General features: G+C 53.3%; 1 protein-coding gene across 1 annotated transcript; it reads right to left on the minus strand.

Annotated features, from left to right (window-relative positions):
• Positions 1 to 431: 431 nt before the first annotated feature.
• Positions 432 to 26,267, minus strand: GPR26 (G protein-coupled receptor 26). Its single transcript, XM_008516224.2, has 3 exons — positions 25,378 to 26,267; positions 16,415 to 16,528; positions 432 to 3,745 (listed from the first exon to the last, which is right to left on the minus strand). Exons 1-3 carry the CDS (start codon positions 26,043 to 26,045, stop codon positions 3,514 to 3,516), a joined length of 1,014 nt encoding a protein of 337 aa, XP_008514446.1. The 5' UTR covers positions 26,046 to 26,267; the 3' UTR covers positions 432 to 3,513.
• Positions 26,268 to 27,741: the final 1,474 nt, after the last annotated feature.

Consider the following 27,741-nt stretch of genomic DNA (forward strand, 5'->3'; position numbering starts at 1 on the left):
CACAGGAATCTGCATTTTAAACAACCTCCCTTGGTGATTCTTGTGGATAATAAAGTTTAGGAGCCAATGGTTCCATTCCAGATGCTTTAGACCTTCCAGGAAATTAGTGGGAGCCCCAGATACATCCCAGACTTCTCTCTTCCCCCTGGTACTCACTGTCCGAAGGATACAAGCTGATGCAAGGAATTCCTGGCAGCAGATAAAATATCCTTATTAAAGTCATGGGCAAGTTAGTTTATCCTGCATTCGGGTTAAATTCTAAAAATGCACAGCCTGCAGTCCCTCCAAGCGTCACACCACAGCCATGCGAGGGCATCCTCTGCCTGCCCCCAGTATGTAAAAGGATGGCAACCAGGACATGGGCGTGGCCTGCTCTTTCCATGTTCTCTCAGAAAGAAAGGCACCATGAAACAGAAAACTAATTTCACGAACACGAGGAGAGAGGTTTATTGCTCACGGTAGCAGAAGACGGAGCGGAGTCCTACAAGGCATGGCAGGAGATGACTCAAGTCAACGTCCCCTCCTCCCCGAGCCGATTTCTCAGTAAAAACAGGCAGGCTCTCCGTGAAACATCTTTGGGAGGCCAGCTAACCCTGAGACCACAAATCCCCAATGCCACGACACTCCTCCGAGTTGACGGTCCCTCAGCGGGTCCCAGAGCTCTGGAATCCCCTCCTTCAAGCAGAAGCATAGGAAAAGCTAGGGTGACTGAAAAAGGCATCACGGGCTGGGTTTAAACCTACAAATTCTGATCACGGAGGGCTAGAAACTGCACCCTATTTGTGGGTTTAGGAATTTGAAAGCCTCTCCATTCCAGGTTTTATTTTCAAGCCTCTGCAAATGCTTTCACCTAGTCCAGCTGCCACTCGAGTTTGGGCCTTCGCTATCCAGCCGCGCGCTAGACCGAAGGCAAGCAGTAAACACAGGCCCTTTGACGGAGCAGCTGATCTTGACGTTTCTAAGTGTTTTACCTGAGAAAACCACGTTACGTTTGATAAATTAAATTACCAAATGAGGTAGATCATTCTCCTGGGAATATTAAAGCCGGGGGCAAGTTTTAGAGACTGTAAATAGATGAATTTTCCTCCAAAGGTAATTCTGGCAGAGTCGGTTGAGCTGATGGCTAATTCTGTGATTTTCTTCTCACTTCTCCTTGGATTTTACTGCCTGTGTCTAAATAATAAAGACAACACTCAACTGACTTATCTGTGGTTTTGTCTATATGATGCTAAGGCAACTAATTTTATTGGGTTTTTTTTTTTAGCAGTCCTAAAGGTTTGTGAAAATTACAAAATGTATCTTTTCAAGATATGTGGCATTGTGGGTGATAGGTCTTGTTTCTTAGCTAAAAAAGAGGTAAAAAAGATGGAGTCGTTTCCAGGCCTACAATCCGCTGCCTGTATAGAAGGAGCAGGAAGCGGGTTTGATGTAGTTACTCCTCCAGCCTGACTCTGAGAGAAATCTGTTTTACTGCTTGAACTTGACTGTCTACAGACCTCATCCACTGGGGCACGACTCCTCTTTTGCCCAATTCTGAGTATTTGTGCATATTTTCATGGCCTGGTTTTGACCTCATTGGTACTTCTGGTGTGGGGACAATGGAGGGTGAACAGCAGCTTGTTACTAGGAAAGTGCCCCAAAAATGAATGTCTGCTGTGACTCAAACTTGAGTGGCCAAATGCACTCTGAATCAGAGCAATTTTGTTTCAGTCACACACAAAGTCGTGTCTGGGCAGTGGTGTGCTGGTAGATGCTTAACAACCAGCTCTCAGTGGAGAAAAAGACCTGATTTGTAGCATTTACTGATTTTCTTGGTATAAATATTCCCATCATGGCTGATTTCAAGGTACCAACATGACTTGGGAAGGATGGGCCCCCTGGGCTCCCCCGAGCAGACATGAGCACACCTCCAACCACAACCGGAAGGTGTCGAGGCCTGGAAGCTATGTCTGTCTTCGTTCTAGTCTCCACAGAAACCTTGAAACTACCAAGATTAGGCCAGGCTCAGTTATTTGTTTTCCAAATGAGGAGCTAAGGGAAATAAGACAACAGCTTTGCAAATAGACATGAACAACACATCTCTGTCTTACAGTACTGGGGCCCCTTGGCAGTGAAAAGCAATGGGCTCCTCCTGGTTGGTCCCTGTTGGACTGCGTCCTCCTCTCTACACCTCCAAAGTCAGCACGTGCGGAGCTGAAGGAGAGAATGAGCCTTCTGAGTCTACTGCTCCCATCCTTTCCACCCTGGAGCAATCACTTAGATGGAGGACTGAGAAATAACTGCTGTTGGCATTCAGATGTCATTGGAAATGCTAATCAAAGATGGATGGGCAGAAAGCATGGTCCACTCACCTTGGTTTTTATTAAGTCAAGACAGGGGCTGCTAATGGATTGGCATAAGTACTATAGTTATGGTTTTCAGTAAAATTTTCACCCTCTCATCATGAGCTCAGGACACTTTTTTGATCAGCTTGGGCAGCTTCTACTTTCTGTTGATCGACTTATGGGATATTGAGCCACCAGGATAATGGAACCGAGTGCCTTAAAATCAAGGCTAAAACTCTGCTTAGGTCACTTCTTGTCCGTGCATCCTGCAGGACGTGCTGGGCAAGACGTGTGAGACAAAGTAAAACTCTTCCTCCAAATTCAGATCACAGATCAGGGAGAGGCCAGCCAGCCACCTTCCTCCTGCCTCTCCTTAGTTCCAACAGCTATGACACGCAAATCAGAAGAAGGTGACTTCAGGGTCAGACTTCAAAGAACATTACTACATGAATTACCTGCCTATTTAAACCATTTTCATGCTAAGATTGTCTACACACACAAACGTTAGCTTTTCGGGGGAAGCGAGGGACAAAAATTGACTCCAATAAACCATTTCTAAGACAACTGGTTGGCAACAATTGGGTAGCCATTCGTTGTTAAACATTTTCCCCTGGGACGCAGGGCCCAAGAGTCCCAACTGAGCATAACAGAGTTAGTACCAGCTGAATAATATTTGGGATAAAGCAGCCACCACTGCCATGTGGAGAAAAGGAGCCATATTAGATGTGGGGCCAGTTGTCCACAGCCAACCTCACTCTCAGAGTGACTGATGTCCCATGGAGAATGCCACTTTTCTTCAGCATAGAGCCCAACATCCTGAGGCTAGGGAGCAAGTGGATGCCATGCTTGCTTCCCCACCTGCCAGCAGCACTGTGTGTCCTCGATCATGACTGGACTGAGTGCGATCCTGGGGAGCCCCTGGTGAGTCTAGGAGCTCAAAGGAGCTTCTCAGAAAGAAAAGCCAGAGCACACCCTATGGTTATCCTTTGGTGACAAATAGGGACAATCCAACATCCACCCTTGAGGACCTTGGAAGCAGGCTTCAGAGCCCCAAAAAACCAGGGAACTGGAATCACTGGGCTTGCCAGGGGGTTGGCGGCTGGTGGTGTTCGCCCAGGAGCCCCAAGCCCTCCCTCCCTGCTTCTCACCAGCCATCTCATTCCAAACTCTCCAGCAGAGGCGGGGTCCTTCACTCAGAGACAGGCAGAATGTTCTGGCTGTGGGAGTCACTCGTGAGGCCCGAGGAGTGGAGGGAGCGCCTGTGGAGCACCCTGTTCAGAATCTCTTTGCAGCTCTTGCGGTACTGGTGTCGCAGCAAGGAGTACACGAAGGGGTCAGACGCGGCCTTGCTGTACGCCAAGCACTTGGAGAGCACCCCCCAGTGGGAGCCGATGGGCACCGTGGAGGACAGCTCCACCAGCCTGCGGAGAGACAGGGAAGGCCATTACTGGGAGTACAGCCGGGCGCTGCAGGGGGCGGCCGTGGACCAGAGCTTGTCTGAGCCCGGACCCCAGCTTCCTGGCCAAGCTCAATTTCCCTGAGACTTTTTCAAGCAACAGTGACAACAACAGCAATTTACAACAATGACAGTAACAATGGTGGATATTCACCCGGCACTTATTTTATTCTAGATACTGTGCCAACTACGCACTGTACGCATGATTTCATGGAAGCCTGGGAGATATGACAATCTCTGTTTTACACATGAGGAAGTAGATGTCCAAGGAAGTTAGTGATTTGCCCAAGGTCACACGACCAGTAAATGGTAAAGACAGGATTTGAACCCAGGTCTATCTGACTCTGGAACCCAAGCTTATCTAAGAAATGGGCTAATAGCTAATTGTGTCCTGGCCATTGGCTCCAACTCTGCTGCGGACCTGCTGTGTGCCCCTGGGCAAGTCCTCTCCCTTCCTTGCGCCTGGATGTTTTATATGAAAACTGTGGCGGTGGAATAAGATCATCTCTATGATCGCTGCAACCAGAAGAGTCTGAGGCTTTGCTCACAATCCTAGCTCTGCCTGCCTAGGGAGGCTGTCCGGGAGCAAGGGCTGAGAATAACTTTGCAAACAGCCTGCAAAGCTCCAAGTGTGTCTCACACCAGGAAGAACCTGCTGGAGAGGGAGGCCTCTTCCGAGGGTGGGATTCGGGTGACCCCTGCCCATTTCAGCAGTCAGGGTAGCCTAAAGTGACTCTCATTCTTTAGGAGGGGGCGAGGGAAGATGCAGCCCATGGGTCCAAGAGGCATGAACCGTTCTGAGGGTCCTCCTGGTACCCATTGGACAACCCCATGCCATGGTGCCAATGCCAGGCTGTGAAGTAGTAAAAGCCTTGCTCCGTGTAAGTAGAATTCTCCCCAAATGAATCCACTTATTCTCCTTGCTCAAGTGTGTCCAGCACCCTTGGCCACATTTGGACATTATCCAAATGTATAACTGTAAGGCAGAAAAGACCCATAGAGCCGGGAGAAAGCTCAGAGATCATAAATTACCCTCCCCCCAACCTGCTGTCAAATGAGGAAGTTAGGGCCCAGAGAGGGGAAGAGGTTGCTCAACATCACACAGCAAGTCAGTGGCAGAGGACGGTCCAGTGTCTGTGCTCTGACTGGGAGCTGGCACCTGTATGCTGTGTGAGGTGACTGCAGGATGGGGCAGTGGCTCTCAGCTTGGTGGGCTGCCCAGGTGAGGACCCAAGTACAGAAAGGACTGAGCTTCGGCTGTAAGTCTGTGCTGCCAACTGCAAGGCTTTCCCTGAAGCCTTCTTTGGGCTGAGCTTGTGAGGACAAGCCCACAAAGGGAAGGAGGAGGAAGCTGGCAGGGCATGATCCTCCACAGCAATGCCTCTTTTTCCAACAGACGCTTCATGAATCCATTCTGAGGCCCCTCTACTTGGCTGCCCACGTCAGTGCCACTGTCCAGCCTTGCCTTCCAACCTCACCAGGGAATGTGGCCATGTTTCTATTCATGTCCTTGGGAGCCCGCGTGGAGAAATGGAACTATTAGCATTTGAGAAATCTGTACTTTTACGAAAGCTATTTTGGGAAGTGATGAATTTAAGGGACAAAACCCCCCAATTTAGAATTCACACCTAATAATAACGAAATAGCTGAATGCCAACACATTGTTGTTATGCAATGCCAAATTACTTTTCCAAAATGCCTAGTCCTCTCTACATTGCTAATTTCAGTCTTAGCATTTTGGCTCTCCCAAGAGGATTTATTAAAGGAGCAAATATCATCAAACCATCCAGCAAGACCAAAATCATCATTTGTGGGTTCTGTAAATTTCACAGAATAAAATTATTTGGGACAATTTAAAATTTCACCACTTAGATAACTAAGAGGTAAAATCTATTGCGTTTGCTCCTCAGAGATTTTATGTCAGGTCTGAACTCGCCTGGCTCAGTAACAATTCCCAAGTGAGTGCCTCCTTTTGGCCAAACACTTGATGCACAATCTCTGATCTTACAATGATCCTGCAGAACGGATATCTTCATTCCCATTTTACAGACGAGGCAGTCGAGGCTCAGAGAGATTGAGCAGCAAGCCAGCATCTCCTACGTGGGAAACCCCGTTCCATGTGACTGCAGCCAAGTCCTGACTGAGGCCATGCTGGGATTCCAATCTCAGCACTGTAGATTGGATGCAATGAACTCTGGGTCCCTTCCAACCCCGAGAACCCCTTTTCCATGAAGTTATATGTACCCAGAACTTTCGTCACTTGCTCCCATCCACAGTGCACACGATGGCTTCTGCTTTGAAAGGCCAGAGTCTGGCCTCTGTCAGGGCCTCCAGGCAAAGAGACGCTTTGAAGCAGAAAGGGCCCAGACTCTGTTCCAGTCGGTGTGGCCACCAGGCCAGGGCCGAAGCCGGGGTGGTCCCTTCCGTGCTCAGATGTGGCTGGCTGACCCACTTTCTGCTTTTCCTGGGCACCTGGACCCCTGTTCCCCATCCTGCGCCTGCTGTGGCTGGCTTTGCTCCCTCCTACCTCTGATGGTTCCAAGTCCCCATTTGTTTAAGGGCACTGCAAAGGGGCAAGAATTCTCATATTGCCACAACTGCTTCTTTCTAATTCCACATCTGGGCAGGTGTTTGGATGACCTCGTGGTCCCCTCCAGATGGCCTTTTAGAGACGGTCCATCTTCTCATGCCAGGTCTAACTCTACCCACCCCTTGCTAACAGCCTTCCCCCGCCCCCGGCCAGGAAAGGGGCGTTATTATTCTGATCAGTCACATTTTCCTTGTGGGCAGCATCACTGTGCTAGAAGTGCCAGCCATGCTCTGCCCCTTCTCTCGTTTTCACTCCCAGTGGCGGGTTATTGACCCCCTACCTGCCCCGACCCCCAGCCATCCTAGGTAACAGGGGCAACTTGCTTCTAGTGTCGGCGCCTCGCCCACCTAGCTCTGACTCAGGAGCCCCGTGTTTAGGGGTTGTGGGGCTCAGGTGTTAATAAAGTGGGACTGTGTCTCCTTTTGTTAAACCCCTGTGTGGGTTAACTTGTGTCTCCCCAAAATTCATATGTTCAAGGCTTAACCTTGAACCAGTACCTCACCATGTGACCGTATTTGGAAATACAGTCGTTGAAGATGTAATTAGTTAAGATGAGGTCACATTGGAGTAGGGTGGGCCCGTAATCCCAGATGACGGGGGTCCTCATACAAAGCGGACGTTTGGATACAGACGCACACAGGGAGAACGCCGTGTGACGACGAAGGCAGAGATGAGGTGACGCGTCTACAAGCCAAAGAATGCCAAATATTGCCAGCGAACCCCCGGAAGCCAGGACGGAGTCTTGGAACACATTCTCCCTCACAGGCCTCAGAAGGACCCAGCCCTGCCAACACCTTGGTGTTGGACTTCCAGCCTCCAGAACTGGGAGACAATCCATTTCTGTGGCTTAAGCCACTCAGCTGGTGGTTGGTTACGGCAGTGCTGTAAAGCTAATACACACCCAGTAAGGAAGCCTATGGGGACATAGGGGGTTGTTAGGAAGGATTTGGTTGTTCGTGGGTCCCTGGTCACAACAACATCAAAATGGCACCGAACCCGCACCCCATTCCCCGAGCCCGTCTGGTCTGTATCGAGGACCACCCTGGAGTCTGCGGAAGCATTAGCAGCCCTGGAGCACCGCCCCGCCCCTGCCTGGCCTTCCGGAAGCAGAGCTTTTTCCCCTCAAGCATGGCTCCCCGCACCCTGCCCCTGCCCTTCCATTAAGCACCAAGGTGACTTTCCCTGTACTGCCCGGGGCATGAACTGGGTATGAACCCTGCCATTAGGCTCCGTTCAGAGAGAAACATTTATGCTTCTGTGCTCAAAAGGCACACCTGCCTGCCCCCCACAGCCTGAGACAGCTCCCCCACGTGAATGCCCTGGGGGAGAGCCCACACACCTGGTTAGCAGGGCCGGTGGGGGAGGGGAGAGGATGGGGGGAGGGGAGAGGATGGGGGGAGGAGAGAGGGCAAGAGTCTGCTTTTTCAAGCATTTCAGGTGATTTCAATGCAGGCAGTTCAGAGACAAGGTGTGAGCACCTGGGGGAGTCTGGGCAGTGTGTGGGGAGGTGGAGGGGAGGAGGGGGGACGGGGAGGGGGGAGGGGAGGGAGTGTTGAGGGGGATGGGGAAGTGGGACATGGGAAATGCTGTGGGGTGGAGGGTCTGTTAACAAATCGGAAGCAAAGCACAGAGATGGGTGTTTTCTGACTGAAGATGAGGCACAGAGCAGATACCTGAGGATTACCCCTCAGTCCTAGGCACCTGGCCCCACCACTGCGTCACGTTGCTCTGCATTTGTCAGGGAGACTTTTCAGGGAGCCACGCTCCTTTCTCTTGGCAGGAAGCCCTCTGATCTGACCACTGGCAGGTCCGTGTACTGGCTGTCACAACAGAGGGCTGATGAGGCCAGGAAGCCTGCCCCTCTTGTCCCTTACCCGACAGGGACCTCTCATGCCCACCCAGCTACCTGGCAGACCTGGTCCTGGAGGGAGAATGGGGGTACCTTTGCCAGAACTCCAAGGCATTCTCTGAACCCCAGAGAGACCAATGTCTCGACCCTGCTGGACAATGAGCATCTCCAAGGAAACCCAGTTCTGGGCTGAGAACAGGACCAGTAACACCAGCAGCCCCGAGCCAGCCCCTCCTCTGCGCCCCCAGGGGCTCAGTCCTTGAAAACGGTTCACAAGCACTGTCTCAACCCCCAGGACGGTGTTCTCCATGCTGTGCAAAGGAGGAACCAGGCAAAGCGACGTGCCAAGGCCACATGGCCTGAACGCAGAAGAACCAGGATTTGAACCCTGGTCTGCGGGCACCAGTGACCACGTGCCTCCCCTACCACGTACCTCCTTGACTTGGACCTTGACTTTCAATTCTTGAATTTAAAGTCATAAATTAGCACCCTCTCTTTACTCTTCCACGCCTCCATCGTCTCTCCTCTCTCCCTACTCTTCCCCCCCCCCCACCCCACACACATACACTCTGTGTACCAAATGCAACACAGGCCACAGGACATTCTTTGGGGAGCCAGCCCAATGTCTCACCAAGACTTCTGGAGAATTTGGTCTGCATATTTGAAGGCCTGTAAGTAACACATTGACGCTTTAATTTTTCTTGAGACGTTATAATGGAAAAGGCATCTTATTAATAGAATATTAGCATTGAAGAGCCACCGGCATATTAAACCTCTCTCCCATCTACGTAATTCCGTGACTTTGAGAAGCCACGGTGCTGTCAGATCTACAAATGCCTCAGAGGCCCACTCCGACAACTTGGGACAACCATAATTATCCGTAAGCCTGTATTGCCGCAGAGATAATAGTCTTACAAGTGCTCCTAGACATGCGAATCTTAATTCAGGAAATATTTAATTAGAGCTTTTGGGTGAGAATGTGTTGCAGACCTTCAGACGCTGCTCAAGCTCTCCGGAGAGAGTCAGATGTGACGCACCAGGGCTTTGAGGACATGGCAGCCAATGTGGCTGTGACTAGAAGGTGGTGACTCCTATTAACAGTGAAGGTGGAAGTTTCCCATGGTCATCCGACATGTCCCAACATGCAGGTGCAGGTGCTCTTTGACTGCTGGGTGCCGTTGGTGAAGCCATCTTTTGGAGGGTTCTTTCTTGCGTGGTCAGCACTGTACCACCCAAGACTGCTGATGGCTCCAGCCACCAGGGCCAGCAGCCTCTGGGCCCCACTCCAGGTCTACACAAGCTGCTGTCAGCCAGGTAGGAGAGCAGAGGTGACTCCACGAGAACCCATCACTTCTTCTAGTGAAAGGATTCACACGCCTTTACCCAGAGGAGTCTGGGTGCTCTGTCTGGGTTCACGCCAAGATGCTCTGGCAGAGGAAGTTGGATCAAAAACCTATGGATGACATCTCTGTATTTGCAGTGCCCGCCCCCCAGGATTTGGAGATGGAGGGTGGCCGCAAGGCTAAATTATTGCCAATAAGCCTGACGTTGACCTTGAACCCTTGGTTCTGCCAGTTGCTACTCCTATGTGCTTGGGTGACTCATCTCACTTCTCTGAACCCTCTGAGATGAGGATTCTAGCACTTACCTGTATGTGTGGTGCTGTACATATGAGACAGCCGTATGAGGCACAATCAGGTACTTCCTAGGTGCATTACAGGCGTCTAGTAAGTGACAGGTGCAGTTATAAAGACTTCGTGTTCTCCAGTAAGGGAAGCTTGAGAACCTATTTGAAGACTTGACTAGTTTTGACCCGAGAATGATGCTCCCCTTGCTGAGGAAGTTCTCAGACAGATGAGAATAAACTGTGGACACAGAGAAGGGACACCCTCCCAGCTGGCCGGATCTTCTCGATTAACTCAAAGGGGTGGCAGATGTCACAGCAGAAGCCGCTTCTCTTCCTCAGGGTTCCGATTCTGCCAGCTCCCAGGGTTCCCCGCAGCTGTCCTGACATTAACACACACTCTTGCACACGTCTCCGTTTATGCGGCTCGAATGGGTTGGAAGCAGAAAGGCGGGCTGCCTGGGTAGAGACAGTCACTGTGGAGTCGTGGGAAATATTAGTTTCTGTGCTGACAGCTCAATGAGGGGTTTAAGTGACACTTGAACAACTTGACTCATTCATTTCAGAAACTGCAGCTTTCTGGTTCTAAGCGGGTCGTGGCACAAAGTGCCTCCCTGCCTCCTTCTGGGAGGAAAGTGTGAACCTGCGTGCTCTCAGAGGAGAAGCAGAGGGGAGCAGCGTGGGGGCCCCACGCACGGGCCAGGCTGGAACCCCACCTGAGTCACTTACTGGACTGGGCAAGGCTGGCACCTACCCGAGCTTCAGTATCCTCATCTTTAAAAGGAGGATATTATCCAGGTCTGGAGGGTGATACAACTTCCGGCACAGAGTAGGGACTTACAGGATTGGTTTAGGAGACAGAGCTTGTTCTAATTCTCTCTGAATTCTACAGGATGGGCCTGTTGCTGCCTCAGTGGCTCTGACTTTTGTTTCTATGGACAGGAAGGAGGCAAAGAATGATGAGGTGGCACTGCATCCAGGGGAGTCCCCGGGGTGCCTGGTGGCTGTCCAAGGCTCAGCTCAGGCTGCCTGGTTCCCTGTGCCTTGCTAGCCAAATGACCTGTGCAAGCCCTTCCCTCTCTGAGCCTCAGCTCCCCATCTGCAGAGGGTAGCTTACACGGCTGGCCCAGCCTGCGCCCTGGCGCCACTGTAGGGGCCAGGAGGATAACAGGAGCAAGCTGTAAAGTCCCCCAGAAGGCAGAGCCATGTCAGGTCCAGCTAACCTGGACACACTTCTCAGCTCCCACAAGCCCACCTCTACCCCACATGCTGCCTCTGATGCTCATTAACCCTTTCTAGGCCAGGAGCCCTACACCTCAGGGACCTGACCCCTGGAGGGTTCACACCTGCCTCATCGTCTAGGTTGCCTCTTTAGGGCCCAGATTGCACAGAGCTCAGTTCACCTGAACTATCATCACTGAGCACTGGCAGGTTGGAGGGACACTGCTGAGGGGCAGCCAGCTGGCGTGAATCCAGGAGTACATGTGATAGTTAATTTCATGTCAACATGACCGGCCCCTGGGTGCCCAGATGAAACACTCTGGGCGTGTCCGTGAGGGTGTTTCCGGATGAGCTTGGCATTCAGTCAGTGGGCTGAGCACAGCAGACCGCCCTCCCCAGTTGGGTGGGCATCACCCAGTCTCTCGAGGACCTGAACAGAACAAGAGTTGGAGGAAGGAGGAATTCGCCCCTCTTTCTCCTGCTTCTGATTGAGCTGCATGTCTCATCTCACCTTCTCCAGCCCTTGGACCAGGACTTACACCATCAGCTCCCTGTTCTCTGGCCTGCAGATTCAAACTGAGTTATACCACCAGCTTTCCTGGGGCTGCGGGGCTGCAGCTTGCAGATGGCAGATTGTGGGACTTCTCAGCCTTTCTCTCTCTCTCTCTCCATATATATTTATATACGGCAGAAGGAGGTCAGGGAGTAACCTTTGTGTGCCAGACGCTTTAATGCCACAGCCACAGACCTGCGCTAGGAAGCAGGACAGGGTTGGGCTATACAAAGACCCACTGGACCTTTTTGAGAGCTTGAAGAGCCAGCAGAGAGCCCACTGAGGTTGGAGGCCCAGCCACACCACAGACTCAGAGTGTGACTCTCTCTGGGCAATTCAACCGCCCCTCCCGACCCAGTCCTCAGTTTCTTCATTGGTAAAATGGGTATGTGTATGTGCACTAGAGCTGCGGTTCTCAACACCGTTCACGGTTAGAATCCCCTGGGAGATTTTAAAATCCCCAATGCCAGGCCCCACACCCAGAGAGTCTAACGTAACTGGTCAAGTGTGAGGTCCAGGTATGGTTTTGGGTTTAAAACTCTCCAGGTGATGCTAATGTGAAGCCAATTTAGCAAACCACTGCACCAGATTAGGAATTAAAAACTGCACAGCATCATCTCATCTCCTTGGGCAGGAAGGCATCCCAGTCATTCATAGCACCTTCCACTAATCCCAGCCTGGCTTCAGAATCCCCCTCAATACGCGCTCTGGCAATGGATTCCAGTCGCCCTGCAGGGTGCAGCCAGCTCATCCTCCCTGGATGAGGTGATCGCTAAGGAACCTTCCACTTCTAAAACCCACAGCTCTAGGTTCTCCCTAAAAATCATTTCCTACAAGAAACTAAATCCTCAACTACATTTCCAGAGCAGAGTCTGTCTTCAGCTTCATCTGAGACTGGGGTAGTCATGTCCACCAGCTTGAGAAGAACGCTGAAGAGTCAGTCGCCACCAGAAGTGTTGGTGACCCCGATCCCAGTGTTGGTGACAATAGGATAGACTGTGCTGAGTGCCTTGTGTGGATTCTTTTATGTATTCCTTACCAGAGGTTGATTTCTCCCCACCATCAATGTGTGGTTCCTAGCCCTGACTCAGAGTAAGATGGGACATTTTGGGAGAGGCTCCTTGGAGCTCAGTGTCAGAGCAAATCCGCCCCTCCCCTCCCTTGTCTGGCAGCTCTGATGCCCTGGCAGTGGAAGTGTAGCTCTGATGGAATCCTGACCATGATCAGCACACACCTGGAGCGCAGAGGGCCCTCTGTGGGCTGATGAGCAACTTCACACATGCCCGTCTCCCTGGGGTGAGCCTCTCTGGGCTCCCAGCTACCGTAAAGACTAGGCACCTCCTCAGAATCTCTTCTCCTGTCAATCATGGAAGGGGTATGGGGCAGAGAGGTGGACAGCGGGAAGTGGTTCTAAGAGATTGTAATTTCAGGGGGACTGACCCTGAGAAACTGCCGGCCACAAACTCCCCTCCCTGCCACCCAGTGCTGGGGCCTGATGTCTCCCCTTCAGGCCCTCTGAGGGCCCCTGCCTCCACACACACAACCCCACAGAGGAAGACACTGATTTGGCTGCTCCCTGTCTGCTCCTGGATAAACTCTGACACTGAGCGGGACGCTAGGCAGGGAAGGAAGGGAGCGAGGAAGTTCTGAGCACCCTTGTAGGGTGGTTGGCATGGGGATCCCGTGGGTTCCTGGTCCGTGAAGGATGACATGGATGGCTGAAGGTCAAGGGAAAGAGGGAGCTGGGAGCAAGGGCATCAGCACAGCTCACACCCCAGACTTCTCTGACTTCAGGCCAGCACCATCCAACAGGAGGATGTGGGCCACAGGTGGGAAAAGAAACAGGTGACATTAATTTGAATTACATATTTTATTTAACCCAACATATCCAAGATATCACCACTTCACTATGCAGTTGATATAAAAGTACTAATTATGTATGTATTTTATGTCATGCTGAGTCTTGGAAACCCGGTGTGCATTTTACACCTAGAGCACATCTCAGTTCGGACAGGCCATGTTCAGGTGCTCCAAAGGGACCTGTGGCTGGTGGCTCCCACTCAGGACTCTAGACTTGGCTCATGCTGTCCCTTCCACTTGGATTGCGCCCCCTGCAGAGCCAAGCCCACTTCATAAGGCTGGGCCAGGAAGCCCCAGCCAGAAGAGCTGACTCCTGCCTTGGAACTCTTAGACCCTGTCCGTCCTGAGTGACATGACATGATGTTCCATCCCGGAGAGATGGACGTATCTACTGGGTCAGTGTCCCCCTCAGAGGGCGTCTCCTGCAGGACCTCACCAATCCATGCCTCCTCTGAAGGGTATAAAGCTCCACACAGAGAAGGTGCTGGAGAAACGTGTGCTGAAATGATATGCAATGAGGGTCTGTTTGCATATTTTATGAGGTTTGCTTAGCATGCTTCCTTGGTCGATATAGGAAAGCAGAGGCAGGAGCTGGGTGGGGGGGTGGCAGTGGGGCGAGCGGTGGTATCACCAGAACCAAATTTTGTATTTATGACGTTGACTGGGGGTAGCCTTTTCTCTTTAATAAGTTGCCACTCATCTCCATAAAAGACAAATAGTTTTGTGAACGTTTTTAAAACTCAAAATGCATCAAATCCATTTGGAGGGAACATACTGAGTCGTGAAACTACCGTTAATTTTACTCAAACATTATTTTCTGGGCACCATCAGAGAGAACCGAGCTTTAATCTGAAAAAAAGAAAATTTTGTTGGGAAATAATATTAAGCCAGAGAAAAATCCAACAGTTTAAAGTTGGAGCCACATTACCCGTTCTCCTCTGAGGGTTCAAGTTCACCTCATTAGCGCACAGCTCCCTTCACTGTGGGCTCTAAGAGGGGGAGTGTCTGCACGCCCTCCCTTCCCAGGGCATCTTTCTTCACAGGATTTAATCCCCTCCACTTCATGCGCCAGCCAGTCCCCAGGCCCAGCACCGTGGGTGGTGCTGTGAATATCAGAACGGGGGCGCTGACTGCAGACATCATCCTCGCCAGGCCTGTGCGACATGCTCCCCGTGCTCAACACCCTTTAACCCTCACAACAACCCTAAGAGGCAGGCATTGCTCCGTTCTGGTTTACAGATGAGAGGCTGGAGGCTCAGAGAGGTGACATCACTGGCCAAGGTCACACAGCAGGAAAGAGTGGAGCTGGGGTTTGAACCTGGGTGGGCATGCTCCAGAGCCCGTGCTGGTAACCACTCTGCTGCCCCACCCTTGGAGAGCAGTGGAGGCCCACTCTCCTTTGTTTCCATGCCTCGGCTTTGTGTCCCGTGGAAAAGCCTGATCTAGGCAAGCTCCAGCATCCTGGCTGGATGTGGCAGGCCTAGACCAGAGGTTCTCAACCAAGGGTGATTCTGGTCTCCAGGGAACACTTGGCAGTGTCTGGAGACATTTTTAGTTGTTAAAACTGGGGAACAGGCGGGGAGAGTGGTGCTGTTGGCGGGTAGTGTGTAGAAGACAGGGGTGCTGCTAACATTGTACAATGCACCGGACAGCCCCACCACAAAGAATGAGGCCACACAAAATGGCCATAGTGCTGAGGTCTGGTGGACAATTCGAGAAGGAAGAACTGATGGCTCTGCTCTGCCCAGGTCAGACCCATCCAGAGACTTACAGACAGTTCTAGGTCCTACGCTTAAAGCGAGATGTAGGCCCATTAGGTCTCCCCCAGAATGGGTGGTGTGCCACTAAAAACAGTGGAAGACACTCTGGGGCTGTGCTGTCTGGAGAAGAGAAAGTGGGGCTGCTGCGGGGGAGCCAGGCTCGCTGTCTAAAATCGGCAGGGCCCCTGGGAGTAGAGGACAGACGTTCTCCTGTGATGCAGAAAGCAGGATTGGGAGCGTGGCTAGAGCTACAGGGAGCCAGGCTTCAGCTCAGTAGGACAGACAGGGAGACACATGGAGACCTGGCCACAGTGGGCTCCTCCTCCCCCTGGGGCTTGTGAGCTGTCTCTGGGGACAGCGAGGCAGGGGGTCCCCTCTAGGTCCCTGCCAGCTCTTTCTCTCTCTCATGCATACACGCAAAACTTTGCACAGATCCTACTTCCCAAGCTCAACATCTACCTGCTCATGGAAACTCAAAATCTCTTTTCATTGTCAGCTTCCAAAATAGTTAAGCCAGTTTGCATGTAAAATTGTGGAGCTTTCCTTTCCCTTCAGTCCATGAAACTGATTGGGTGATATATTTTTTTTCTCCAGCTGAAACGCGGGGGAGATTCTGCAGCTCGAGCAGTTGGCTTTTGGCATGCACAGCCCTGAGGCCAGCACACTGCAACCTCGGCTGGCATGGGGGGTTGGGGATTGGGAGGCGAGAACGTGACAAACTGACAATGCCTGGACTAACAGTGGGAGGTCCCCGGGGCCACAGGACAGGCGAGCCCACCTGGCTGGGCACAGAGCGTGCTCCCTGCTCCCTGAGCAGATGGCATGCGGCCCTGCTGTTGAGTAGGGTGTCTACACTACAGGCAGTGGCCAGTAGGAACCCAACCACCACCGGATATTTTCCTCTGTCTTCTCTCCCCTTTCCTTTCCTTTCAGGCCTCCTGGGGCTGGGCCCAGGATAAAGGGTCCGAATGATGTGATTTGGAAATCAAGCGGGAGAGACTTTCACAACTCTTTCGGTTCTGAGTCTAATCCGAAAGAATTCGAGGCTGAAGAGAAAAAGTCCGCACCCTCCTTCTCACCACGCTGGTCAAGTTCACTCCTGCCTCCCAACACACCCTCTGGAGATAACTTGTGGCCAATAGAGGCCGGCGAGCTCACGGCTGCCGGTCAGGCTCACCTGGTGATCACGTAGGGGGCAAAGCACACGAGGAAGGTCCCGATGAAGGTGCTGATCTTCTTGGTGGCGCGCTGCCGCCTCCTCTTCTGTTCCTCCAGACAGCGTTCCCGCACACTGCGCGTGAGAGAGGGGAGAAGGTGACTCAGGGCGGGCCTTTCCGGGTCACAGTGCGTTCACTCTTCACAGACACAGGCAGCTGCCTCGAGTGGAGGCTCTGGGCTGTGGAGCCAGAGAGACCTGAGGTCACGTCTTGGCTGTAGCTGCGTGACTTTGGGCACCCTGTGCGACATCGCTGAGCCTCAGGGTCTTATCCGTAAAATGTGGATAGTGATATAATAAAATGCTGCAAAGGGCTGTTTTGAGATTCAAATGCCTGAAGCACACAGATGCATGAAACGCATTCAGTGCATAAGGCACATCAAGCAATTAGGGCAGAGCCCAAGTGCAAAGCAATATAAATTCTTCTTATCACTACTTATAGCCTTCATTGATCACCTGCCAGCCCCGAGTCCACGGTCCCTAAGTACTCTAATTCTTATCTTTACCACAATTGATCCTGCCAGGTGCACATTAGCTGCCGCGTGCGTTTTACCTGCCACGTGTTTTACCTGCCCTGTTTTACAATGAAGACCACAAGCTGTGTGAGGCTAAATGATTTGCTCAGCTGGTAAGTGGAGGTGGGATTTGAACCCACGTGGGTGTGACGCAAAGCCGGTTCTTTCCACCTGGGACAGCCTGGACTCTGCGTGCACAGTGTGGCCCGGGGCCACCTTCCTCCACATCTTCAGCCCCATGTCTTCTATCCCAAACCTCAGCCCTGCCTGGAGCTACGGACCCCACTTTGTGGGGTCACTGAGGGAGAAATCACTTGATTCCTTGGGAGACCAAGTTCGGTGAAGCTAAGGGACTGCCAAGTCCCTGGGGAATCGGGGACACAGCCTCAAGGATGGAATCAGGAGCTGGCTGCCTATGCCTCTAACCACACCGTTTCTGACTTCACTTTGCACCAGGACCTTTCGAGAACTTACATCTCACGCCAGCTCAGAGGAGTGGTTCCTGCAGCCCATCTCCCGCAGCCACAGAGACATGCACGGGCAGCAGCGGGTCCGTGCATCACCACAGTCGAGGAGCGTGGAGAGGCAAGCCCGGCCAGAAGGTCTCACATGCTCCATCCCACGGGGCCCAATGTGGGCACGTGTCTCTACTGTTTACTTTTAAAATAAATCACATGATCCCAAAAAACGAACAGGGAGGAAGACTGTGGACACAGCTGCCCAGCAAGTGAAGATAACTTGACAAAGCCAGGCCTGGGCTGCGGTGCCCTGGCTCCAAAAATAGGCCAGTCTGCTCAACGAAAGCAAGGAGTCGAGAGAATATTCATGAGCTAGGTCCGTGCGCAGCGTTAATGCCAGGGCAGCCTCCCCTTCCTTCTACAAGAACCATCATTTTAGTACTCACCCAAAACTCTTCTTCATCAGATTTCTGATCACAGAGGGACAGTTCCACATTAGTTTGGATTGAAGGCCCTGAAATTCTTGCAGGATTTTTTTTTCCCTGGACTTGTGCCCTTCCCAGCTAGCTGGGGTCCTCATGCCCCTAGGGCATCATCTTATCCAGAGATTCTGAAGAATGCAGCCCCGGGGAGGGGCGGAGTCAGAAGGGTGACTTTGCCTAAGGTCACACAGCAAGAGCCATGGTAAATCTCCTCACCTCATTGACACTGATTTGTGCAGCCTTCCGCCAAAGTCCCCCGGCTCTTGTGACAGGGGCAGGATATGGCTGGGCACGGAGAAAACACCTAAGTCCCCACCCCGGAGGTCTGGGTGCAGGGAGGTGACCAACTCATCTTGCTTTGCCCGACATTGTCCTGGATCTAAAATTCAGGGTCCCGCATCCTAGGAGCCTTCTCCATCCCGGGACAATGGTCACTCCCGGGTGCAGCGTGTTTAGCACATTCTTCACAAGACAGGCCTGTTTATTTTAATATTAAAATATTTCCCCTAAAACTTTCAGTGCAATTGAGTGGAGAATTGCTGGAGATTTGGGACACGAGCTGGGTGTCCTGAGCCACCATGGTGCACTAACCCCATGAGAGTGGAGTATTCTGGCCATCCCCTACAATATGAGCACCAAATTCATACAAATGACTTATCAAGGGTGCCCCAAAGAAACTGGTGGTGGTACTGGGGCCAGGCCCTCCTCTAATCTTTTACCCTGCCAATTTTGTCTGTTTCTCAGATGCTTTAGAATAACCCAGATGAGTGAAAGAGCTCTGGTTTAGCTGTCCTAGTCCCGGTTCTGCCCTCATAGCTGTGTGGCCTTGGGGAAGTCACTCAACCTCTCTGAACCTGGTTCCTCATTTATCCCATGGGGATTTCATAATAGCTGTAACTAGAGCTACCGTTTATCAGGGACGGAAATGACTCACCAGCTACCAAGCTCGGGAGGAGTGAGGAGCTTCCTCTGGCCCCCTAAGGAGGGACTTGAGTCCCCACTGAAGGGCTGAGAACCCAGCTGTACCCCCTCACCCTTCCACACCACATAATCTTCCCCTAAAGACGTGAGGAATATAAAAACAGAAGCTGGTAAACGCTTTGAGGCCTTCAGAAGGGCGAACAGAAATATTTCAGTGACTCTAAAGGAATATAATGGGCACTGTTCAGGCTAGAATGATCAGTGTCACTCTCTATGCTGTAAAAATATACGGGAAATTAATTTTATTTGTTCTTACAAGGCTTTGTGCAGCAAGGGAAAAATTAAATAGCAAGCACTCTGCAGATGCATTATTTCTTTGGGTGCCTGTAGTTTTAAACTCAACGTCTTACACCCAGAAAATACCCAATAGGTGTATGTTGTATGAATTAATGAACAACCTTGAAAAACCATCTTAGGAGGGGCTGGCCTGATGGCATGGTGGTTAAGTTTGCACACTCCCCTTCAGTGGCCCAGGGTTCGTGGGTTCAGATCCCCGGCGTGGACCTAGCACTGCTCGTCAAGCCACGCTGTGGCATGATCACACGTAAAATAGAGGAAGATTGACACAGATGTTAGCTCAGTGACAATCTGCCTCACAAAAACAAAAACAAGAACCAAAAAATCTTAGGAAAATTACGACTCAATCATTTTTTTTAAGTGGCCTTCTCAAAAGAGATGATACTAAAAATCTGTTCTAAAACAGATTTTTAACAATGGGCCTTAAAAACCTTGAGCCTATCAGACAAGGCCAGGCTTGTCAATGGATGTGAGGCCATGAAAGCTTCCACTGGCCTGAGTCCTTTCTTGTGAATAGTGTAGTGGTTAAGCATGCAATGCCAGAGCCGGACTTCTGGGTTCAAATCCAGGCTTCACCACTTAATTGCTGTAGGGCCTTGGGCAAGTTACACAGCCTCTCTGTGCATCTGCTTTCTCATCTCTAAAATGAGGGTAATAAGAGAACCTACCTCATAGGGTCCTATTAAGGTTAACTAACACCCAAAAAGTACCTAGGACAGTGCCTGGCTTATAGTAACCACGAAATAAATGCTAAATGATTACTATTCATTCAACTTACATTTGTTGGACAATAACTATGTTCCAGCACTACCTTGCACCCCAAAACCACAGGGTTCTCTCCCACTGCAAGAGTTCTCTTCCTTTCCTGTGCATTTACGAGAGACAGAGAGAGAGAGAGAGAAAGCTGTCACCAGGGCTGGTGCCAGAGGAGCTCTGAGCTTGGGTCTGGACTCTCATGCTGGCTCCGTGACCCTCTCTGGGCCTCCAAGCACTCTGCCAATGCAGTTTCCTAATCTTAACCGCACCCGGCATGCCGTAGGAACACAGAGGGTGTCTGGAGTGGATGCTGTGCCTGGGGTTAACATCTGCGTGGACCTCGGCAGTTCTCCGCTCTGGGACAGATTGCCCAGACTCTACAGTCGTGTGGAGTGTGAGAGATCCTCTCACTCACCCAACCCAGCTCACGGATGGGGAAACAGGCTCCGAGAAGAGAGGGAGCTGCCCACTCAGACAGCGGGGTGCAGGCGGGGTTAGCACCCCGTCACTGACTCCCAGTCTGGTGCTCCCAGCCAGGAACCACACGGCTGCTTCCCTGAACTCTCACAAAAGAAGAGGATGATCCATCTTCCCTGGCGGGGGCTCCCCTGATTTCCAGGTGAGAAGAAGGAGGCCGCAGGAATGAGGAGGGCAGGGCAGGCCCCCAAGCCCAAGGGAAGCAGTGCAACCCTCTCACTTAGCAACATTATTGTTTAAGCCCAGTAGGAGGGCAGCTTGCCGGCTCCCAGAACAACATAACAATAACATCACTTTGCACTTGCTGTCATTTTTTTCTCCACCATAGCTTTGTAAAACTGAGCTCCTTCAAATCTTGCGGCCCTGTGAGCTCTTATTTTCCTGATTTGCTGATGAGGACACTGAGGGCCAGAAAGGTGTATGCCATGCCCAAGGGGACAGGGGGTTCGGCACAGAACCAAGACTTGTTCCAGGTCTCTCGACTCCAAGATCTGGGGTGTTCCCCCGAGACCCCACTCCCATGATGGAATCACTGAGCAGTGAGCAAGCTGCGTCTGGCCACACTAACGCATTCTCTAGATGTTCCTGGCCCTGGTGGGGGCAGCTGGGGTCCTCTGGCTCCCAGACAGAATCCACAGTGCAGAGGGCGAGAGCCTCAGAGCCCCCCAAGGCAACCTGGCCAGATACGTTCACCCAGGGTCCGAGCGTGGAATGGTCTGTGAGAGGAAACAGTTTCCTTGTGACAAATAGAGATGGGCTCCCCAGCATTTTGACATGCGGGCTCAAAGAGAGGTTCCCCAGTAGGCTTCAGTGATAGGGCAGAGGGGATGGAGAATTCTGGAGTATCTGAAGTCAATAAATGGGACAGTCATGGCTACAACGCAACGGGTCTGGATGCTGAAAGATCCCCAGATGTTTGGAGTCGGTCCTGAGCTATGCTCCGAGGACTCACAGAGCCATCCAGATTTGTTTTCTGGCTTTTAAGGGAAGGAAACAAAAGGCAAGACAGCAAGCTGATGGATGGTTGAGCAGGGCCTTGAGCTTGGGGTCAGGACACTGGTGTGAGCAGTCCCGTCCTCAGGCCTGGCAAGAGAAGCCCCTGTCCTGGGCCCTGGACGTTGAGGGGCCCACACCTCTCCTCAAGAAATCAAGAGCCTATAGGGCTAAGGGGATGTGCTCACCCAGAGCCCACATCTCCCATTCTGGACCAAGCTCTGCATACCTGGAACATGGAATTCCTCACCCAAATGCCCTGATGCTGCTTCCACAACGTAAGCAGGCATCTTCCCCGGGCCCATCCTCCTCAGGGTGAACAATGTCATCTGTGTGCTTGGCAAGAACTGAGGGGTAGCATTGCTGAGCAACACCTGGATGCACAACCTGGATTGTCCACTTCGTGCAGGGGACACCCTAGCCTTTGTGCCGGGGAGAGCTGGTGGGGGCCAGGGCGAGGCAGGTGAGGGAGGGACTGCCTGCTTGCAGCCAGCTCAGCTCTCTCCACCATGCGCAAGGCTGAACCCCAAGGAGCCTGAGAAATTCTAAATTTGAATCCAGCCTTGCAAAGAGTTATAAATACACATTTGTCAAGGTAGGAGGATAGAACATATTTCATTTAATAGTTTGTAAGCTTAGTTTAGAACTTCTAAACATTTCTAGAGATGGTTGTGAGCCTCCGTCTGCACTATCGCCCCGTCCGCGAACCTCAGGCGCGGACCCGGCGTGAGTCTCGGCTTGAGCCACATTCTGGATCTGTTAAATCTGGCAAGTGCTCCCTTTCCTGCATCTCCCAGCTTCCTCATCTGCGAAATCAGGGGCACAGGGAGGTTATCTTTACGGGTTCTTCCGTCTACAAATATGCCACAGTTCTGACGCTCTCAGAAGCCTTCGCCTGCAAGGGTGAGTGTGCTTCACCAGCACGCTACCCCGGGAAATCGTTAACCTGCGCCGGCGAGCGGGGCCCTCCGCTGCCCTGGGAGAGCAGGCTGCCGCGTCCATGGCCGGACTCCCCATCTGTGTCTCCACGTCAGGGGAGACCCCAAGTCACTGGTGGCCCCAGGAGAGGATCTGGCTATAACTGGTCCAGAGCTGTGGTTTGGGAGGACTGAACCGAGCAAGCTAGCAATTGGAGGACCAGGTAATAAACATCAGGAATTCCAAGCTTTATGAATGTAGTAACTCGAGAAACCGCCACGGAAAGGCAGGAGTGGGGAAGGTCTCTCGGGGCCCCTGGTCTTTTGGTGGTATTGCAACAAAGGAGTCCAGCCTGCCACTCGCCCCGTTAAACACTGTGGGAAGGGCAGACACCACCAGGGAGCTTCCTGACAGATGCCACCCTGGGCCTCCAGGAACTCAAAAAGTGTCCCTTTTAATTAAGTCCCAGGAGACTATTAACATGGTGGCTGTCAACTAAAACTCCCAGTGAACAAAGACCCCCACCTGCCGCCCTGGCTGTCCAGATAAGGAAGCCTGGCTTCTGCCGATCAGGGACTGGCACACCCAGGAGTCCCCAGCTCTCAGCACCAACCTGGCCCAGGAGGCTCGGTGATCTTCCTGGAGCCTTAGTGCCTAAGGTTTGGGGGCTCGAGGGCAGCCCCCCTGAGCTGGCTCTGCAGCTTCTCATTTGTGGGGAGGGAGAGTTTGGAGCTGCTTAAAAAGAAGCCCGTGGATCAGCTGTCAGGGAGCTGGTGCCCTCCTGTGTGGCCCATCGCCCACATTCTCACTCTGCAGACTGACCCCACAGAGAAAGGCAGGTCGTGTTCACTGAAGGGGCAGGGCCGTCACATCTGCCCACTATTCCATTACCTCAGGCCAGCCCTCGGCCAGTGGGGCCTGTCTGAGCTGGCCGAAGGGAATCCTCACCCCAGAAGCCCTTCCTCTCCCCAGTGCAGATTGACTCTGTTCTTTGGCCCTGCAGGGCCCCGTGGCACTGGGAGCAGGAGCTCCTCAAGCATCCTGGAGCTTCGAAGAGGTCAAGGCCGCCCCAGAGAGGAGCGGAGGAGAGAAGAGGGGACAGGAGGCCAGCAGAGCAGCTGCCTCTGCTCCTGGGACCCCGGGAACTCTCTGCAGTCCAGGAGAGATTTGCAGAGTGGAGCACGCCCTACCTCCTAAACAGGCTGAAAAGAAGCCACCACCCCTCTTGTTCTGGAAGTTGGAGGAAGAGCAGGAACGGGGTTTGCACTCATCTAAATAAGAACTGATTCTTTTCCCAGCTCAGTCCCTCCTCCACTGTTAGACTCTCAGCAGAGGGCCCGCTATGGGAATCATTCAGGTCTCAGGAGATAAGCAACATTGCCTGCAGCTTCGAGAGCAGTCCAGTCACCCTCTGAATGCGCCTTCTAAAGGGAGGTCCTCCTGGCGGCCCTGGCTGACAGGAAGGGGAGCAGCTCTGCAACTGTGGCTGCAGCATATTCCCTTACATGACGATGCGCACTGCGCGGATACACGCAGAAAGCCAGACCGTGTCTTTGCATCAGTGTGCATGCACGCCACACCTGCGCCATGTGCTCCTGCGGTGACCTGTCTGCTAAACATGTGGGTGATATGTGAACACGTGGGACTGTGTGTGTGAAGCAGACACAATCACATGCATGGGTTCACATGCCGAGGTGTCTATGTGCTACAGGTCATTCACGTGTGCATATTGTAAGCACTTCTGTGAGAAAGATTCCGTGACTAGCAGCTTTGGTCCAGCACGTAATCATGAAGGGCCATTCTGAGGGGGAACAGTGAATACACACATGCAAGTCCTTATATGTGCAGACACAGTGAAGTTCATGGACTTTTCTTTTTATTGCTCATGGGCAGGAAAAACTCAGAATTGAAGGAGCCCTAGCTCAGACAGACCTTGCTCAAACAGTCTCTGACAGACCAAAGGTCAGGAGCTTGCTTCTCCCTGGGGTTGAGGGGGTCTCACCCTAGGCCCAAGCTCCCTCTTGTGCTGTATGGATGCCAACCCCCCCTTATCTAGCTCTGGGCAACTGAGGAGGAGCCAGCCCTTCCCTAGGACAATGGGATATAAAACAACAACGTCCACAGAGACACCTCCAGCTCTTTCCCTCCTCACTTTCCTCTTCTTGTAAGGAAAGCTGAGGTGAGCTCAGGACACCTCAGCAAAGAGTTTCGCCCTTCTCTCCCTGAGAGGCTCTGGGGGATGGCAGGCGTTCCCAGAAGGGTACCTGCACCAGAACTGCCTGCTCTGAGCCGCCTTCCTGAGAAACAGCAGCCAGGTGAGGGGGGAGGTAGGGGGACAGGTTTTGTCCCGGGAGTCTCAGGGGTGACTCCCGCTGGGCTCCAGCACAGGCCAGTGCTGGCTAGGAAGGGCAGGAAGAGCCCCCAGTCCCCTCAGACCCCTTCAGATGCTCCTTTAAGGAGCCCAGAGGAAGGTATAGCCCAAGAACTCACACACACACAGGATCAGGAGATACACACTCAGGATCAGGAGACAGAGGCAGCGCAGACGCTAGAGAAAGGCAAGACCCAGAGGAGCAGCAGGTCCTGCTTGGAGAGCTCTGAAGGAGCTCCCTAAGCGTCCAGGCCAGGCTCTCCGGGCCTGATTAGAACCTTTTAAAGGCTTTAAGCAGCGAACAGAGATCACTGCCTTCCCATATGCTACTTAAAGTGAAAACTACAAGCACATAAAATAAGTGTAAGAAGTCCAACAAAGTTCCGACTCTGTGATTTCTACCCTGATGCTTCAAAAAGCACATATATGGCTTCACTCACCTTTTTGGTGGCCCTGCTTTGCTGACGCTTTAAGCTCTTAAGACGGGCAGCATTGGCCCCTCCCCCCACCTCAATTATCTGGAGAGGAAACGGAGGCTCAGTGGAAAAGGGGCTTGCCCAAGGCCGGACACTGGAGCGTGGAGGAGACAAGGACCCCTTCCCCTGACAAAGATCTCCTCCTGCCACCGAGTTCCTCCCCAGCTCTTCCCAGAGCCCTCACCTGGGGCTCCCCTCACCTGGGGTGGATGTCCACGAGCAGCACAAGCGTCTGCATGGTGATCACGTCGATGCGCTTGCAGTGGAAGCGGGCCACCTTGAGCACCTTGAGGTATGTGCAGCAGAGCACGATGAAGGAGAGCAGGAAGCTGAGAGCGTGGAAGGCGCCCGTGAAGACGGCGAAGCGCAGGCGTTCGTCGGGACGCCGGCTGCACAGCGTGCACGACGCGTACAGCTGGTGGAAGCCGAGCCAGGACAGGGCGAGCGCGGCGGCAGGGAAGGTGAGCGCATGCAGCCACGTGTAGGCCACCATGAGCGCGGCGTCGCGGAGGCGCATCTTGGCGCGGTAGCTCAGCGGGAAGACCACGGCCACCCAGCGGTCGATGCTGAGCGCAGCCATGCTGAGCATGGAGTTGGTGGCCAGGAAGGTGTCGAGGAAGGCGGCCAGGCGGCACAGGCGGTCCCCGGCCGGCTGCCGCTGCGCCACGACGCCGGCCAGCGTGAGCGGCATGTTGACCACGGTGCACAGCAAGTTGCCGCACGTGAGGTTGAGGGTGAAGAGCGCCGGCGCCTGGCGGCGAATGTCGGCGCTGTGCAGGAGGCAGAGCAGCACCAGCGCGTTGGACAGCAGCGAGACGCCCATCGTGCCCACCAGCAGCCCCGCCAGGCCCGCGTCCCACGAGTTCATGGTGCGCGCCCGCCGCCGGAGCTCAGGGCCCGCAACCCGGCGCCGCCATGGCCAAGCCAGCCGCCGGCTCAGGCCCTCGGCGGGGCCGCCGCCCGCCGACCCCTGGCCCCCGCCGCCATGGCTCCCCGGAGGGCGCGCTGCCACCCCAGAGCCCCGCGCCACCTTCCGGGAAAGCGCCCGGGTGAGCCGCTGAACCGGGAGCTTTTAGCGCCCTCGGATCCTGGCTTGCAGGCGCCTGCGGCCCCCACCTTGCCTCCGCTTCCTCCTGCCCTCACCCCATCCCTCTAAGCTCTGCTGTCTCCGCGCCGCGCACCCTCCTGCTCCGTTGCTTTCTCTTCCTCCCCTTTCTCTGCTTGCTCTCGCTCGCTCTCCCTCCCTTCCTGCTCTCCCCTCCACTTTCTCTCTCTCCCTCTTTCTTCGTCTCTCTCTCCTCTGCCGTGCTTCTCTCTCCCACTGCTGTTCTCTCCGTCTGTCTCTCCCACCCCCAATTTTCTCCCCCCCCCCCCCGCCTTGTTCTTCCCCCTCCTATTCTCTCTCTCTCTCCGGAATCTGGCTGCTTCTATCACAGAAATCCCCGCTGATGCACGCGCGCTCGCGCGCGCACACACACTCACACATACTCACACATACTCACACATACTCACACATACTCACACTCACACACACTCCTCCGGTGCAGAGTGATTGGCTCCTTGTAGCTCCCCCTCCCCCCTCCAAACCTCCCCTCTGTGTGTCAAAGACAGGCTGAGTCAAGGAAGTCTGCCCGAGAAGGGGAGGGCTGCCTGGGCACCTTCACGCCTCAGTGCCACCCGTCCCAGCCTGAGCACCAGCCTGGCCAGACCTGGCCATGAAGGTCTGCTCCACCTGTCCCGGCTCAGCTCCTCAGGGCTAATGCTGCGCCCCCACCCCCACCTTCACCCCCCGCCCCCCGCAGGGCTGAGCTGGGGGAGCTCAGTTCGTTTTTCTAAGAGGGGAAGGAACCCACGTCTCTCCATCTGGCATGTCCAAGGGCCTGGCTCCAGGGCAGCTGCTGCACACCTGGGGTCGCTCATTTCAACAGCATTCTCATCTGGGGGGACCCTGCTGTGGGGATGCTGAGACTTGTTATGATACCCCCTGGGTGTGTCAGGAGCCTGGAAAGGCCTTTATTTGACCCTGAGCACTCACAACTGCGCAGGCCTGTCTGTCCACAGCCAGCCTCTGCAGGGTCCTGGTGTGGCTGATCTGCAGCATTCTCGGCTTGAGTTCCAGCTGCTGCCGTCCGTCAGCTGCACACCATCTGCCCTGGGCCTGGTGAGGCAGCAAGTGCCAGTTCCTGAGGGACCTGAATGATAGAACATGCCAAAGCTCTCCAGCAAAAAGGGCAGATGGTAGCTGGCATGGCGTGGTGGTGACCCAGGGACACTGGGCATGCAAGGTCTCAGCCTCCCCTCAGGAAAGTGTGCAGAGACTGTGGCCCTCTGTCCTTTTATCCAGACCCTGCGGAGAAGGTGTGTGGATCAGGGCTCCCTCCCCTACCTGAGAGCCTGCGATCGATCATTTCCCAACACACCACTGACTTTCCAGGACTCTGGGCAAGTTGTGGAACCTCGCTGAGCCTTGGTTTCCTTCTTTGCCTTTCAGAGCTCTGGTGAGCAATAGCTAAGATGATGCATGTGCAGAGATTTGCCTCTAAGAGGGGGAAACAAAACTGAAT

The sequence above is a fragment of the Equus przewalskii genome, chromosome 1 (assembly GCF_037783145.1).
Source record: "Equus przewalskii isolate Varuska chromosome 1, EquPr2, whole genome shotgun sequence".
Taxonomy (NCBI): domain Eukaryota; kingdom Metazoa; phylum Chordata; class Mammalia; order Perissodactyla; family Equidae; genus Equus; species Equus przewalskii.

Coding starts and splice junctions, on each gene's coding strand:
- GPR26 (XM_008516224.2), bottom strand. CDS start 26,045: ATGAACTCGTGGGACGCGGGCCTGGCGGGGCTGCTGGTGGGCACGATG. Junction 16,529..25,377: donor CTCGTGGACATCCACCCCAG/GTGAGGGGAGCC, acceptor TCTCACGCGCAG/TGTGCGGGAACGCTGTCTGG. Junction 3,746..16,414: donor GCCCCCTACGTGATCACCAG/GTGAGCCTGACC, acceptor GTCTCTCCGCAG/GCTGGTGGAGCTGTCCTCCA.